The sequence below is a fragment of the Solea senegalensis genome, linkage group LG9 (genome assembly GCF_019176455.1).
Source record: "Solea senegalensis isolate Sse05_10M linkage group LG9, IFAPA_SoseM_1, whole genome shotgun sequence".
NCBI classification, from domain to species: Eukaryota; Metazoa; Chordata; class Actinopteri; order Pleuronectiformes; family Soleidae; genus Solea; species Solea senegalensis.
In genome coordinates this window covers 11,850,453-11,864,755 of record NC_058029.1, presented here as the reverse complement: position 1 = coordinate 11,864,755, position 14,303 = coordinate 11,850,453, and the positions used below count along the sequence as shown (strand labels likewise).

The window sequence follows — 14,303 nt, the reverse complement described above, 5'->3', positions numbered from 1 at the left end:
CAACCAAATGCAAAAAAAGAGTGCCTTGCACTCGGTATAGTAATATGTTGCAGAGGATGAGGGACCCAAGCAAGCACATGCAGTTTGTCTTTCATTGAATGAAAGTGAATACGTTTGACATTGAAAGCTGTTCAGTGTCCTTTATCTAAACACTGATGGATTCAGTACAACATCATGTTCAGTTAATGAAAGCTTTTGTATTTGCCGTTCTTAAACCCTCTGCGTTAATATTTCCTGGGAAACCTGGACAAGCAGTACAAAGCCACACGATAAACAGAGCAGTTCGATTTAGTAGAGGTGCTGACAGAAAAGAAAACACACGCACCTACAGAAATGAGACCTTCAAAAATTGTCCATTACCAGTGTTTTTTATATGGAATGACAATGTGACGCCTGACGACATAAATACAGCTACAAAAAGAAATAGCACCGGATTGTGCAGCTTGAGGTGTACATATACAGCAATTTTCTGATTATTGTCAAGCTGCCAATTGCACAATTTCACTGTTTTGGTTCTCTCTCACTACTGTGATGTCGTTGTCAACTCGACTAGGGAGAAATGTTCCTAAAAATCCAGGGTACAGTAGCTTCTCAGCACCAAAGAGAAAGCTGGTGCAATGCGTGAGAGAATTCTGCCGTAGGTAGATACCAAAAACAGAGATAAAAGTGTGTGAGTGTGAATATTGGCAGGCAGCATGACTTTATATATCATCAACAATAGGCATGAGTCATTAGTTTAGTGTCTCATCTGTAGCCTGGATATTTTGTGGCTGATGAGAAAGTGTGTGACGTGAGCATTTGAGTGCTGAAACGCTTTCTGCATGACTTCATTTCTTAAAAAAAAAAGAATGAAGCACACTTTAAACCCAAGTTTCCCTGCTATTAAAGAGAAGAGGTAATGATTATTTCCTCAAAAAGTAGAGCTGAAATCAAAGACATGTTGTTTTTTTTAAGTGAGAAAAAGCCATGATTTGCTTCTCTTTTTTTCTCCCTCTCTCCTCACAGTACTGAACTATCACATGAAAATTTCATGAGCAGCTTTTCAGTTTGGACTCCGACATGACCAGTCAGTCTCCGGGGGGAATCTACACATCTCAGGGAGCTCAGCATGGCCTTTGAACAAAAAGTGCAAAACATTTTCTTTTTTTTTTTTCCTCTTTTGAAACTCACCCCGTGATAAATATTTCATGACACCTAACCTAAAGAATAGCTTATAGTTGGATTCAAAACAATAAAATGTAATAGATCTTTTTTTTTTTGTTAACCATAGATTTTTGTTTATGTACCGTTATAAAGACAGATTCAATTTGCACTGAACACACACCGTATCAAATATCTTCAGACTTCAGAATCAATAAATCGTGTATTATTATTAGATCTTATGACTTGTTGATTCTGACATGACACAAGCACATTACATTTGTTCAGCTCGCCATTCTGTTTAATTTACATTTTAATTCACATTTTAATTCACTGGAAGCCCCCAAAAAGGCCTTGCTGTGGTCCGAATCCCTGTCCTGGTGTGTATACCCAGCCTTTTGCCCTATGTCAGCTGGGATTGAATCCAGCCCCCACGACCCTCATGAGGAGGATGAAGTGGTCGACAATGCAATGAGTGAAAGAGTGAGTGAGTGAGTGAGTGACTATTTCCTCTTTATGATGAAACCAAATGAAACTCAGACAGTGCAATCATAGCAAGACTATCGAGCGAAATAAAGCAATTTGGACAGCCCAGCAGGTGTATAATATCAGAAAGAAAAAATTGAACTCTGCCCACACTGTATCAAAACTGACGGATGTAAGTAAGAAAATGGTAAATTGCAGTGATGGGTTCAGGAACGTGGAAGAAAAAAAAAAAAACAGCCCCACAGTATCCACAAGGACACGTTTTTTTCCTTGAGATTTTTTTCTTTTTGAGAGGTGGTCTAATGGGTGCTGACGTGCATGAGCATAGCCCAACCCCAGCTTTAATGTGAGGGGGATAGTCCAGGCGCAGAGACACAGGGTGGAGAGTGGAACAGCGCGGTCGGTGCGCAAACGCACCAGTGCGTAACAGGAGAGACGGACGCGTAGGACCCACGAATGCTGAAGGCTGCATAACGAAATCCTTTCACTCTTATAGTTTGTGTGAGTCGTAAAGGAAGATATAGAGGATTTCCCCCCGAAACCTTGAGATAAAGACAGACACAAGATGTGCAGGAGCGCACACGGAGGCGCGCCGAAATATCGACACGCCTGCTCTGAAAACTCCGCGTCATGAAGCAGCAGTCGCGCAAAGACCTTAAGTTAACAGAACAAGTACACAAGTAAACAATGAACATATCAGAGTCTGCTTGGCTCATGGATGAGCCGCGGAACATCACAGAGGAGGACGATGAGAAACTTTTGTTCGGGATCGGCACGGATAATTTCATCACGCTGCTGGTTTTCGCGCTCATCTTTACGCTCGGCGTGCTGGGCAACTCCATGGTAATCACCGTCCTGGCGCGGAGCAAACCGGGGAAACCACGGAGCACCACCAACATATTCATCCTCAACCTGAGCATAGCGGACCTCTCCTACTTGCTCTTCTGCATCCCCTTTCAGTCCACCATCTACATGATGCCAAGTTGGGTCCTGGGCGCATTCATCTGCAAGTTCATCCACTATTTCTTCACCGTGTCCATGCTGGTGAGCATCTTCACCTTGTCTGCCATGTCCGTGGACCGATACATTGCCATCGTGCACTCCAGGAAGTCCTCAACTATCCGGGTGGCAAAGCACGCTTTGGTCGGAGTGGTGGTGATTTGGATACTCTCTCTGGCCATGGCGGCACCTGTCATGTACTACCAGAACATTTTCCACAGGGGTAATGACACCTTCTGCTGGGAAGTTTGGCCAAATCAAAACCAGAGGAAAGTCTATGTCGTTTGCACATTTGTGTTTGGTTATGTGCTGCCCCTGCTGCTGATTTCCTTCTGTTATGCAAAGGTAAGAACATCTCCATGTTGGTGTCAATCCACCGTGTTCGTGAAATTCTTGTACTGTGATAAAATATGCATATGTCACTTGCCTTTATTTTCTTACTCACAGGTCTTAAACCACTTGCACAAAAAACTAAGAAATATGTCCAAAAAATCAGAGGCATCAAAGAAAAAGGTATGTGCCATTCCACTCCTACATGTTTGCAAAGTGTAATTTCACGTATTACATGTTCACATTAAACTGATCTTCTGCAATGATGGGTAGAGTTTTACTTCTCTTGCCACAACTACTATAAAATATGATAGAAATGAGGTATGAGGTATGGTGTCAGTCCATCAATCGTACGTCTAATGAAATCTGTTTTCATCTTTCTTGATTTTCTGTTGACATTTTATTAGATTTAAAGCAGAGGTTGATGTTCTTGACCTTTAGAAGAAAACTTTACAGTGTGGGGACTAGTCTGCCAGGTCAAAACTGTGATTATCATATAGCATCAATACTCACTGTTAACTGGCAAAGTAGCAAAAAGAATAGAGAGTCAACCTGCAACCTACTCTTCATTATACTTGCAGAGAGCCAGCTCTCTGCTCGTCACACACTCGATTGTCGACCTGTGTCTGTCCATTGTTCTTCACGGTCTGTCACTCTGGCGACACAATCCTGATAAGTGCCTTGTGCTATGAAGCCAGGAGTAAAGGCAAAGGCTCATGGTCAGCTGGGAGTGGAGAGGATGGGTGAAAATATAAATGGTGCTTGATTTGCACCTACATTCGGGCAATATTGTGTGGGGCTTGAAACACCCACAGGAGGAAATGCCAAGAATCTCACACAGACTGATGATTTACAGTGCTCACTGTTCAGAGACGGAGCTGCTACACTGACAGCCTCGTGAGAGAGTTGTTGCTGAACAATGCGTTAAACCCTGACTAAGATACAGGCTGTAAATTACCTTAGATGGGCCGCCACTGATAGAATCAATGGCATATATAAGTATGATACTCTCTTTCTTGTATTTAATAGCTGAAAACACAAGAAAAATGGCTGAAAAATGAAAGAAACAACAGCAGTAGCTATTCCCTCTGCTGTTTTCACTTCATTCCATTAAAGTGTAAGAACAAAGGTAAGAACATTGCCCTTTGTGCTGCATTTTTTAAAGAAGAAACAAAGTCTGTCAGAGATCCCACAATGACTCAACCCACTGGCTAATTTCTCCTCAGTCTAATTGACATCTTGCAAAAAAAACTGGCTGTGCTATTGCAGTTTGTGTCTCTCATGGTAATAATCACAGCCCATCATTGTCCTGCTGGCAAAAATAAATAAATAAATGTGGTTCAATATTTTGAATAGGAATCTTTTGTGCTGAGAGGTGCACAGATCGATAACCTCTCATGTAATCATTGAGTTTAATGATCATCACGTACAGTCAGAAGAACGTAAGCTTTCGTGACTCATGAAACGAGAAAGACGTTTCACAGGTGGTTATTACTGCACGAGAGCACTCACCATTGTTCCGGCTTCGTCACACTGTTCCAATCTTCTTAAACAGGTACCGTTTCATCCTGAATAAGAAGACACTGATTATGAGACGGTCCCCTTTTTTTTTTTTTTACACAATATGTAAAAACACTTTGATATACACTGCCTGCTGGAAGGTTTCCCTGAGATGACATTCATCCATGCAAAAGTGAGTCCACACCAGTGAATCCTTTTCCCCTTTCTCTCATGGAAGTGGTCAGAATCATTTCCCCGACAGGATGTTTTTTTTGAGCTCATCATCTGTGACTTTCAGAGATATTTTTCTGCCTGGTTCATTTATTCAGCAAGATAGAGATTGTTGTGTTTTTTCCCATCCATCCATCCACCCATCTTCTTCTGCGTACGCAAGGTCAGTTCATGTGTGAACTCAAGTAATTCAGGCCAGATGAGATATTGAATCCCTCCATCAAGATCTGGATCTGGTCTCCTTCCCCCAGGTCAACATGTCTGCATATTGCCAGTGAAAGGCACCCAGGATAAAACCTAATCAAATGCCCAAATCAACAGGTTGTTTTTAACACTAAAAGACAGTTGCCCTTCCCCAAAATCCCTCCTTTAAGGCTAAATTGCGACACCGTACAGACTAGAGGAAGTTGAATTTAGCTGCCCATAGTGGACATATATTTGGAATGAAGATTGATCATTTAATCAAATGTTTTGTCTTCTGTCTTTACGCCAGCAAAACTTTTGAAGTTAACGCCAATGACTCTAAGACTACAAATCACCCATAATTTAAGACGACGTAAAAAACTACTCGACTTTCGTATGTACGGTTTGAATTGTTTCCAGCTCAACCTCCACATAAGCTGATTCTAAGGCATTAGTGTTAACATTATTTTCTTTTTATTTTCAGGGAACTGTCGGCTGTAGCTGCATTGCAGCCATTTTGCCACATGTTTTTATCTGTTTTCAACAAGTGGGAGTCATTGCAACTGTCATAAACTGCCAGTATCATAAAATGTATGCACACGCTTTAGCCAACGCGTTCGCTTGTTATTATGTTGCGGATGATGTAATGTATGCAATAACGTCTCTAACGTTTTAGTGTGCACTTTATTATCTTTATATCACTTTAGTATCAGTCAGCAAGAAAGCAAAAAAACAAACAAACATATATTCCTCTAAATCTGAAGCACAATATACATGTAAATATTGTTTTCACTTAATCATGGCATTGGTGTTTTGTTTGAAAGCAAACACACAACGTAGAGGAAGGTCCTCGGTCAAAATTTGGGTTAAAAAAAAAAGGTGTTTAATCAGTAGATTGTGTGCTACTTGTGTGGTCTCTGCAGCTTTCTATCCAGAACGGTGAAGCATAATGTCAGTGACAGCTGGGAAGACCAAGGTTACTCCCACTGCTGTTGTGAAATGCAACTTGTGCTTTATCAAACTCACACACTCACACTTGGAATTAGTCAGTGCACAGGAGACACCCTCAAAGGCCAGCTCTGTGAAGAAAGTACTAAATCTTTCCCTTAATTTCTTTTTCTTGTCTTTGTGTAAAGATGTGAATTATCTGTTTCAATAAGTCTCTCAAAATCTCTTGTCATGTTCAGACAAAGGACGTCAGACAAGTTGTTCCGAAGCCTCGTTCCCTTCGGCATTTCACTTCTGGGGAATACCATTTTTCATTTGACTTAAACGTTTTCATAAGAGTCTCCGTGATGAACTGAGAGATTTGAAGGCCGGTAATTACCATTTTTACCATTTAGTTATGAAAATTATACCCCCCCGCCCCCCGTATTCAAATTGTTTGACAGCATAATGTGATCCAAGGAGGTTGAATGCTTCAGAACACATAAAACTCATTAGTGACAGCCGAGTGTTACTATTACTTGAGTGTAACTAGTGTTAAGTGAGTGTTACCATCCAAGGTCAGGGTTCTAGCCAGGATTCTAGACAACAACCAAGCCAGCGGTTGGTGCGGAAGAAGGGAAGACTCCAACCCTTCCGTGGTGCAGAGCTTTTGAAAATTTAAGGTCAAATTTTATGTATCATTTATGATACATAAAAGATTTAGTTTTTTTGGATTCCATGGGTCTCTCAGCTGCATTGGCCTTTCGTCTACAAGAAGCAGACTCGTAGCCTTCGACCCCAGTGTGTGTCAGGCCCGCCAGCTTGCTCGCCATCCGATTCATTCAGGGTGGTGCTGCCCGATTCCCTCTGCCAAACTGGTCTGAAATACGATGCGATACTACATGTGCGTTAGCTGTTATTTGCACGCTTCGATGGCATGATTAGGTCGAGCAGTAGCCAAGAACACGACACGTTACAACAAGGAAATCGGCACGGCACTGACACGCAAAAATGCGTAATGGTCCCAGCTTTTATTGCGTAGCGGACCGACACGTGACCGTGTGCTAGCTAGAACCCTGAAGGTTAACCTAACAGCTTCTTTTTTTATACAATAATTTTACTTTTAAGTGCAATTCAGACTCATACGATTTGTCAACTACAGAACATCACACCAGGGGACGGTTTTCTATAGAAAATGTCAAATAAATACTTAAATTAATGTATTAATGTAAGGGCATTTATATTTAGAGTATGTTTTCCACATTTAATTTTATTATTACACTTGACTGGAGGTTTACGTCTACCAGGGCACTAAAGTTCTTATATTTACATAACAGAAGTGCATGTAAACAAATCCCAATCAGTGTTAAAATACTTTTATGGTGTTTTTCCATTCAGGAAAGATGATCAATGAATTGTGACTGTGTAAAAATGTTATACAACATATGTGTCAATCATGAAAATCAATAACTTTAAACATTTTTAGTGAGAATGCAGCAACTTTTGACAAGCGAGAGTTACAAGTTGAGATAATAAAGCTGGAGAGGGGAGGCCGAAAGCCACCTCTTTTTTTTTTATGATTTTCAAATTAAATTTTATTAGTTTGCACTTCCTGTGGTGATGCTGCTGTTTATATTAGCCTGAATTATGGCTCTCGGGGAGTTTAGGTGAAGATATAAATGTGTTATGGAGGCAATCCAAACAAAGCAAGGCTGTTGCCACACTGCTACACAAAAAACTGTGGGAAACCTGTGCATTTGAGTTTGTGTACGGTAAGATTGATATTGGAGGACAATATTGACCTTTCATTTCAAATTGGTTATAGTGCAGTTGATTTACCTCTGATATGATTGATGAGGCGCAGTTTCATGAAATATTTATCGTAAAAAAAGATCAATACTGCACTGAGGGGAAGACCTTAAATTAAAATCATGACCATAAAGCAATTTATCAGACTGATTAAACATTTGCTCCAATAATTTTCTCACTTCTTGTCAGTGGGGAATTTTAGGCTACAAGAATATCCAGTAAATGGATTTTGGTAATTGAAAAATATTCCGGCTTGCAGGGTCCCTACTGTGTTATATTTCTTTGGTGTTGATTGTGTACTTACAGAGAAATTGTAAACACAACAAACATGTACCGTTCATTCAAACACGTTGGCCAGTAGTAGATTACTTACATGCGCCACAGACATGGAGCGACATCACTATCAGTGTTTTCCCCTGGAGAAATAGCTTTCTGACACTGATGAGATCTGTGGGACTGAACCAAACAGGACAATTGCGTAAGAGACACACCGAAAGAATGATAATACAATAATAAAAGAAGAAGAAGATATGAATAGAACCAGAACCAAATATTCCCACATTCACCATCATTCTGCAATTCTGCTCTAAATGTCTCTGACACAGTGAGTCAAATGTCAGTTTGTACTTACGCAATGCACGTATCAAGTTCCGTTTTAGTGCTACGCTGTATTTCTCTTACTTTACTCCTGCAGCTTTCCCTGCTCATTATATAGCTTCACACTGATTGCTCCATGGTCAAACAGCCAGATCTTGACATGCGTTTACATTAATGTATGGCTTTCCTTAATCCACTCCATTGTTATTTGTAAAGCACTTTGTGCAAAAACATTGTGAAGCCAAATTACTTTCCTTAAGCAAAACGCCGGGGTGGGGGGGGCAGCATTATATGATAATTTCAGTCTTCTGTGTATTTTTATTTTCAGCGATAGGTACTAATTAGTCCCGGATTAAATCCACTTGCTATCAAGATGCATTGGAGCAGTCCAGCAGATAAGGCAGCATGTAATTAGAGCTTTCTTTTTTTTTGAACGACCAGCTGCAGCCTGCAGCTTTACTTAGATAGTCTATTCCTGAATGAATAGAGTAACATGCACCTTTCTCAGATGCTGCATACAATAAATTGGCCATAATTGTCAACACGTGTTAAGATTACATTCAGGGTTATCTTGTGAATAATTGTGCCGTTAACACTGCATGCACTATATTACCAGGTCTAACTGACCATGTGACTGATTGTTTACACAACAGACGTGCTTCTCAAAGGGTGGCCTGGCTGAGGTATTGCTGAACTAACACTTCTTCCAAGGAAAGGTTTGAAATTGAAACCCAATTGAATAAGTCTAATAAGTTGATTTCTCAACAAGAGCCTTTCGGCATGGAGTTTGAATGTTCTCTGTGTGTGTGTGTGTGTGTGGGGGTTTTCTCAGGTTCTCTGGTTTCCTCCCACAGTCCAAACAACATGCAATACTGGGATTAGGTCAATTGGACACTCTAAATTCACCGTAGGTGTGAGTGTGAGAGTGAATGGTTGTTTGTCTCTATGGCCCTATGTCAGCTGAGATTGGTGACCCTCATGTAGAGGATAGAGCGGTAGAAAATGGATGGAAAATTATTTCTCAATTTAGTATTTATTTGTAAACATTACATATGGCTTTGACAGTTATGGCCAAAAGGGTAATAACAATTATTTTGATCAAAAGTCGGATCATGGTTACTCTCGAATCGCGATAGAGGCCTCAACTGAAGACGCTTCCCGTTCACTTTGAATGCAGCAAATGCCGAGCGTCGCCAGACTGATTTTTGGTTCCATTGCTTTTCTTTGCTCACATTGCGCATGGCAGAAGTTGAGCGCTTGAGCGTTAGCCAATCAAATCACATTATGCAAATATTCCAGCTCAGGCACCAGCCAGTCAAAACATGTTGCATCATGCACTGCACAATGTAACAGGATCACGAGCATGAAAGTTTGTATCTGGGCCAGTTCTGAAATGAGGGTAAAATAAATATGTTCTGGATTGCAGCTGAATGTGTCAGTTAGATAGTATGATTTATGTGGGGAGAGTTAGATTAATGTCATCCAGATAAGGTTTGTATGAGGCCATGAATGAGTAAGCACTTCTACTGTTCAGTGTTGCCTGAAGCGAGAATTGCAGGTACTATTCATATTTAAAGTGATTATAATTAAAGCTGCACTCAGTATTTTTTGATATTTGTACATCGGATCAAATGAAGACAGATTAAGATTATGAGTCTTTGTCATATGCACAAACACTTGCCTACAGTAAGTCTGTAGCTTCCTTCAGCTGATGAGAGCATTTTTGTATCTTGTTAGCTTCATGTTTTTCACTCATTTGTTTGTAACTGCTTTCAGTATTAAGGACAAATCCTGTGTATAGATGCCCAATACCACACAAATGGACACATTTGGCAGCTCGCCGCAGAACATGGAGGGATTTAATGCCTAAAGAGCTTGGTGGGCTTTGTGGGCTTTGTGGAGTCCAAATCACAGCTAGGAGCAAAGTTTTACTTCTATTAAGCAGACTGACTCATATCGAAACATAATGTTGCTCTGTGTGTGCCAGACAAGAATAATTCAGTGAAATTAACATAAAAATGAAGTCATTCATTTGATACAGCTGTAAAAAGGTACCTTTCTTACTCTGGATGGAATGATTGTCATAAAGAGATCAGAACAGCAGCAGCAGAATACTATAAAAGGAAAGTTCTCTATAAGGCTTTGTTGTTCCTTTATCCCGTCTTACACTTGAACCTGATTACAGCATGCAAATGTACTCACTGTTTTCCTTGAGGGCTCAGACTAAATCTCTCCCCTCTTTCTTCGTGTCCTTTTTCTGACTCATTGGCGGCTCTCAGACGGCTCAGACGGTGCTGGTGGTGGTGGTGGTCTTCTGCCTCTCTTGGCTGCCTCATCACGTCGTTCACCTTTGGGTGGAGTTCGGGACGTTTCCGCTCAACCAGGCCTCCTTTGTGCTACGGGTGGCCGCCCACTGCCTGGCGTACAGCAACTCGTCCGTCAACCCGGTCATCTACGCCTTCCTGTCAGAGAACTTCAGGAAGGCGTACAAGCAGGTGTTCAAGTGCCAAATCGGCACCAGTGACTTCCCGCTCAATGACATTAAAGAGATCCGCAGCAAAGTGGACACGCCACCTTCGACTAACTGCACCAACGTTTGACTGATCAAGTGTGGAAGTTGAATTTAGGGCGCGACGAGGTGTGAAGGTGTGACAAGGTCCGTATAAAGTAATGGTGACAGTAATGGTGGAGTAATGGAGCCTTCATATAAGTGGGTGTGTGGATTTTTGGTAAGTGTATTTGCTTAGATAGCGGTGAACACCGGCAGTAAAAATGCTGTGGTTTAAAGTTTTATTAAAACTGTGAATACAATTTAAAATACAATAATTTGGCTACATTCTGTGTGAAGCCCTGGTGTGCATGCCAGGATTACATCAGTTTCCTCTCAGTGTATTCACAGGGAGAAAAAAACTGACCTCGGCCACATTATGTTGGTTCACTTAATTAAAGGGTGTGAGAACTCCAACAGGAGACGACATATTTCAATGTAACTCAACAAAATAGTATTTTAGATTATTTTCAGTCGCTAATTAAAAAGAGCAACAGCTGGAGAGTGTGTGAACAGCCCTGCGGTGTCCACTTTCTCAACAAAAAGACCTTGAGTGTCGCTCATTATTACTCGTACTTGTAAAATTGCCTAATTCTGTTAAAAAAATATATGTTTTTCAAACTGAAAAAGAGAGGGGGAAAAAACACGGCAACCATTTGAAACCATTGACTGTGGTTCAAAGCTTAATGCAAGTCCTCCAAGTTCCTCTAAGTCTAAAAAAATGTGTTAAATGGGACATTTTACAAGAAAATGAGAAAATGTTGAGCCATTTTAGAATCACTTAGCTACTGGGGCTTAGCTAAAGTATCGGTGTTCCTCTGACAGCTCCCCCACCACACAGTTAAATATTTACTGGAACCCTATTAAAGTTCAAAATATTGTTTTCAATTTAATATTCAGTCACATTACTTGAATACAGAAGACAAAATGTGTGGGCTGTAAAAAAAAAAAAGAAAAAAAAAGTCAAGTAATATAACATGTAATTTATTTCATTATTGCTTTAAATGCCACGTCTGAAGAAAGGTTTTCATGTGGATAAATATTCCTTTCTCATTGATTAAAACATGTACTTATGCAGATTTGTTTGTGAATTTTATAGACCCCCGACGACTATAATTAATTCACATTTGTCTGTGAATGCCTCTGTCTGTGTTTGGGTGTTAATGGTATTTTAACAGTTTTGACATTGTGCTGTGTTTGTATTACTGAGCCAAGCTTGATGCTTGTTTTGCACTGTATCTAATAGCCATCTTTGTGAAAAAAAACACAAAAAAAACGAAAAAAACTATCTCACCGGACAGACATTCTGTGGAAATTCTGATGCCGTTTGCCATATTGCACGTGTACGTGATGTGCCAAGCCTCCACACAGCAGCTTTACCTCAGTATGTTCAAACAAATGACTAATACAAAACCTTTAACATAGACGTACCGAAGCATACTTCATGTACAGATTTAAAGTCGGGAACTTGAAGGAATGTTTTATTTGCTTTTTTCACTCAAGGGAGCTTATAAATTGATGATAAACCTGAGGTTAGACACCCACGTGTCATGGAGAGGAGAGAATCTGAGATTTTGGCAGTGGCTGATACAAGCGGGTCACACTGACTCCATCCAGGGAGGTGGAACTAATCAGTCTCATCAGCAGACACTCATCCTCCCTGAAATAAGGATCTGACAATCCAGGATTACTCCCACACGGAAGACAAGATGCAGATGATGACCATGCTCACTACAGGGCCGACTGTCCAGATGGTGGTGGTTCTCCCTACCCACACAGGTCAGCGGATTAAAAAAAGAAAAGCAGGGAACTCTAATCCAGGAGGTGTGGAGGACACAGGGAATATTTCTCTGCCAACTGAGCATAAACATGACGGGTTGTTTTCTTCAAAATACCAATATAAAGAGCACATGAACAAAAGAGAATGCATCTTTATATTGCAGCCCACCATATCAGGGACATTGATTACACGCTCAACAGCAACATATACTGAGGCCAGCACTCAAGAACAGGGAAGGAGGACAAGTGGTTAAAGGATATGCTGTGTTTGAGAGGGATTCGGAGATAAATTAAGCAGAAGAAGCCATTAATCAGTCATCCAGTGACACCTGTGGTTCACATCATCATGAAAGCTCCTCTAGAGTAAGAGCCCACTCTAATTTGGAGGCTGTATTCATAAGTATTAACCTCTTTCAACAAAACACCATCTATTTTTTTTCCAATTCATTGAGTATGTGAAAGCAAACACAAGCCCATGGTGAACATACTGTTGTTGGCTGCGTACATGCAATAAAGGTGCTGTTTCCTGGTGTAGGTTTCTTGTGGGATCTACACCTTTTTTTCTTTTCTTCATGTCTTTGTCCATGTCATTCACAAAGATGATAATGTTTGTACAGCTCTTCAGTGCTTTATGTGTTTTATTGGGATTGTCCTTGTGTGTCCTTTCAATATTCCCCGTATTAATCAGCAGTTAAATGAGAGCATATAAATGATTAATTTCTTGTCTGTTAAAGTTTGTTTGCTTGAAACGCAAAACGGTACTTAAGACCCTCAGAGGTAGTAGTGTATATCTGGATGGGATTTTCAGATATATCCAAACTTTTCATTGTCTTTATGCAGTGCTACTTATATTATATACTTATATTAAATTCTGGATTTTCTCTGAAACCTTTGTATTTCATAAACTTCATCTTCTTAACGTCCGTCATCTTTTCTCACAAATGAAAACCTGAAAAAAAAAAATCACATCTCTTTGGGGCTTTTACTTCTATAGAGGGAGTTTTTCTTTCACGTCACTGACGTGGAACAACAACCCACACCTCCCTCACTGTCACAGTGGGTTGAGGCCAAATAGAAAAGGAAAATAGCAGCATATGTTCCCACACACCAGTGGAGTGCATTTCCTGGCATCATATCAACTCAGTGGTCCCTAAGAGCTCTGAAAAAAACAAACACTTTGTCTTCCCATGATGCCATCTAGCAAGAAGGCTAGATACTATATAGATATATTTGTGAAGCTGGAGAAACACTACAAGATTTTTCGCCCACAGTTGGGCAAATTCTGCACCAGTCAGCACAAGCTGGAGACAGTCGGCATGGCTCATTAGCACAGATATCTGTTAGTGTGTGAGGGGGAACAGACTCACATCGGCAAGTGTGTGAGGGGTAACAGGCCCATCCAGACCTCAGTCACAGTCAATCAAACATTTTTTGAGCTGATTCTGGACGCAATCGGGTAGTGTGTACTGATTACCGACCGAAATGCAAACACATGTTGCCAACAGCCAATGAAAAACCATAGGTGGGAAACCCAGAAGACGAAGAAGACAGGAAGTAGCGGGAATATCAACGTAACAACACTCGGAGATGTGGTCGCTCTTGCGAAAGAGTTTGACGTTCAGTTGGTTTGGCAAATATAGTGTGTGTTGTTCTTTCAGTCGCATAAAAAAAATCAGACGAAACCAAGCTTTTTCAAAATGAGTAACCACTGTGAAAGTTGTGTAATGTGTCCCCAGCTTTAGCTAATAAAACAGGTATGAATAAAATAGGGAAC

The 14,303-nt window shown here is 40.6% G+C and overlaps 1 protein-coding gene across 1 annotated transcript; it reads left to right on the top strand.

The window, feature by feature from the left end:
* The first annotated feature begins 2,015 nt into the window (after nt 1–2,015).
* Nucleotides 2,016–13,417, top strand: LOC122774120 (galanin receptor type 1-like). The gene is made up of 3 exons (XM_044033144.1): nt 2,016–2,970; nt 3,073–3,138; nt 10,482–13,417. The coding sequence occupies exons 1-3, from the start codon at nt 2,314–2,316 to the stop codon at nt 10,800–10,802; spliced, it is 1,044 nt and encodes a 347-aa protein (XP_043889079.1). The 5' UTR covers nt 2,016–2,313; the 3' UTR covers nt 10,803–13,417.
* The last annotated feature ends 886 nt before the right edge of the window (nt 13,418–14,303 follow it).

Coding starts and splice junctions, on each gene's coding strand:
- LOC122774120 (XM_044033144.1), top strand. CDS start 2,314: ATGAACATATCAGAGTCTGCTTGGCTCATGGATGAGCCGCGGAACATC. Junction 2,971..3,072: donor TTTCCTTCTGTTATGCAAAG/GTAAGAACATCT, acceptor TCTTACTCACAG/GTCTTAAACCACTTGCACAA. Junction 3,139..10,481: donor CAGAGGCATCAAAGAAAAAG/GTATGTGCCATT, acceptor GGCGGCTCTCAG/ACGGCTCAGACGGTGCTGGT.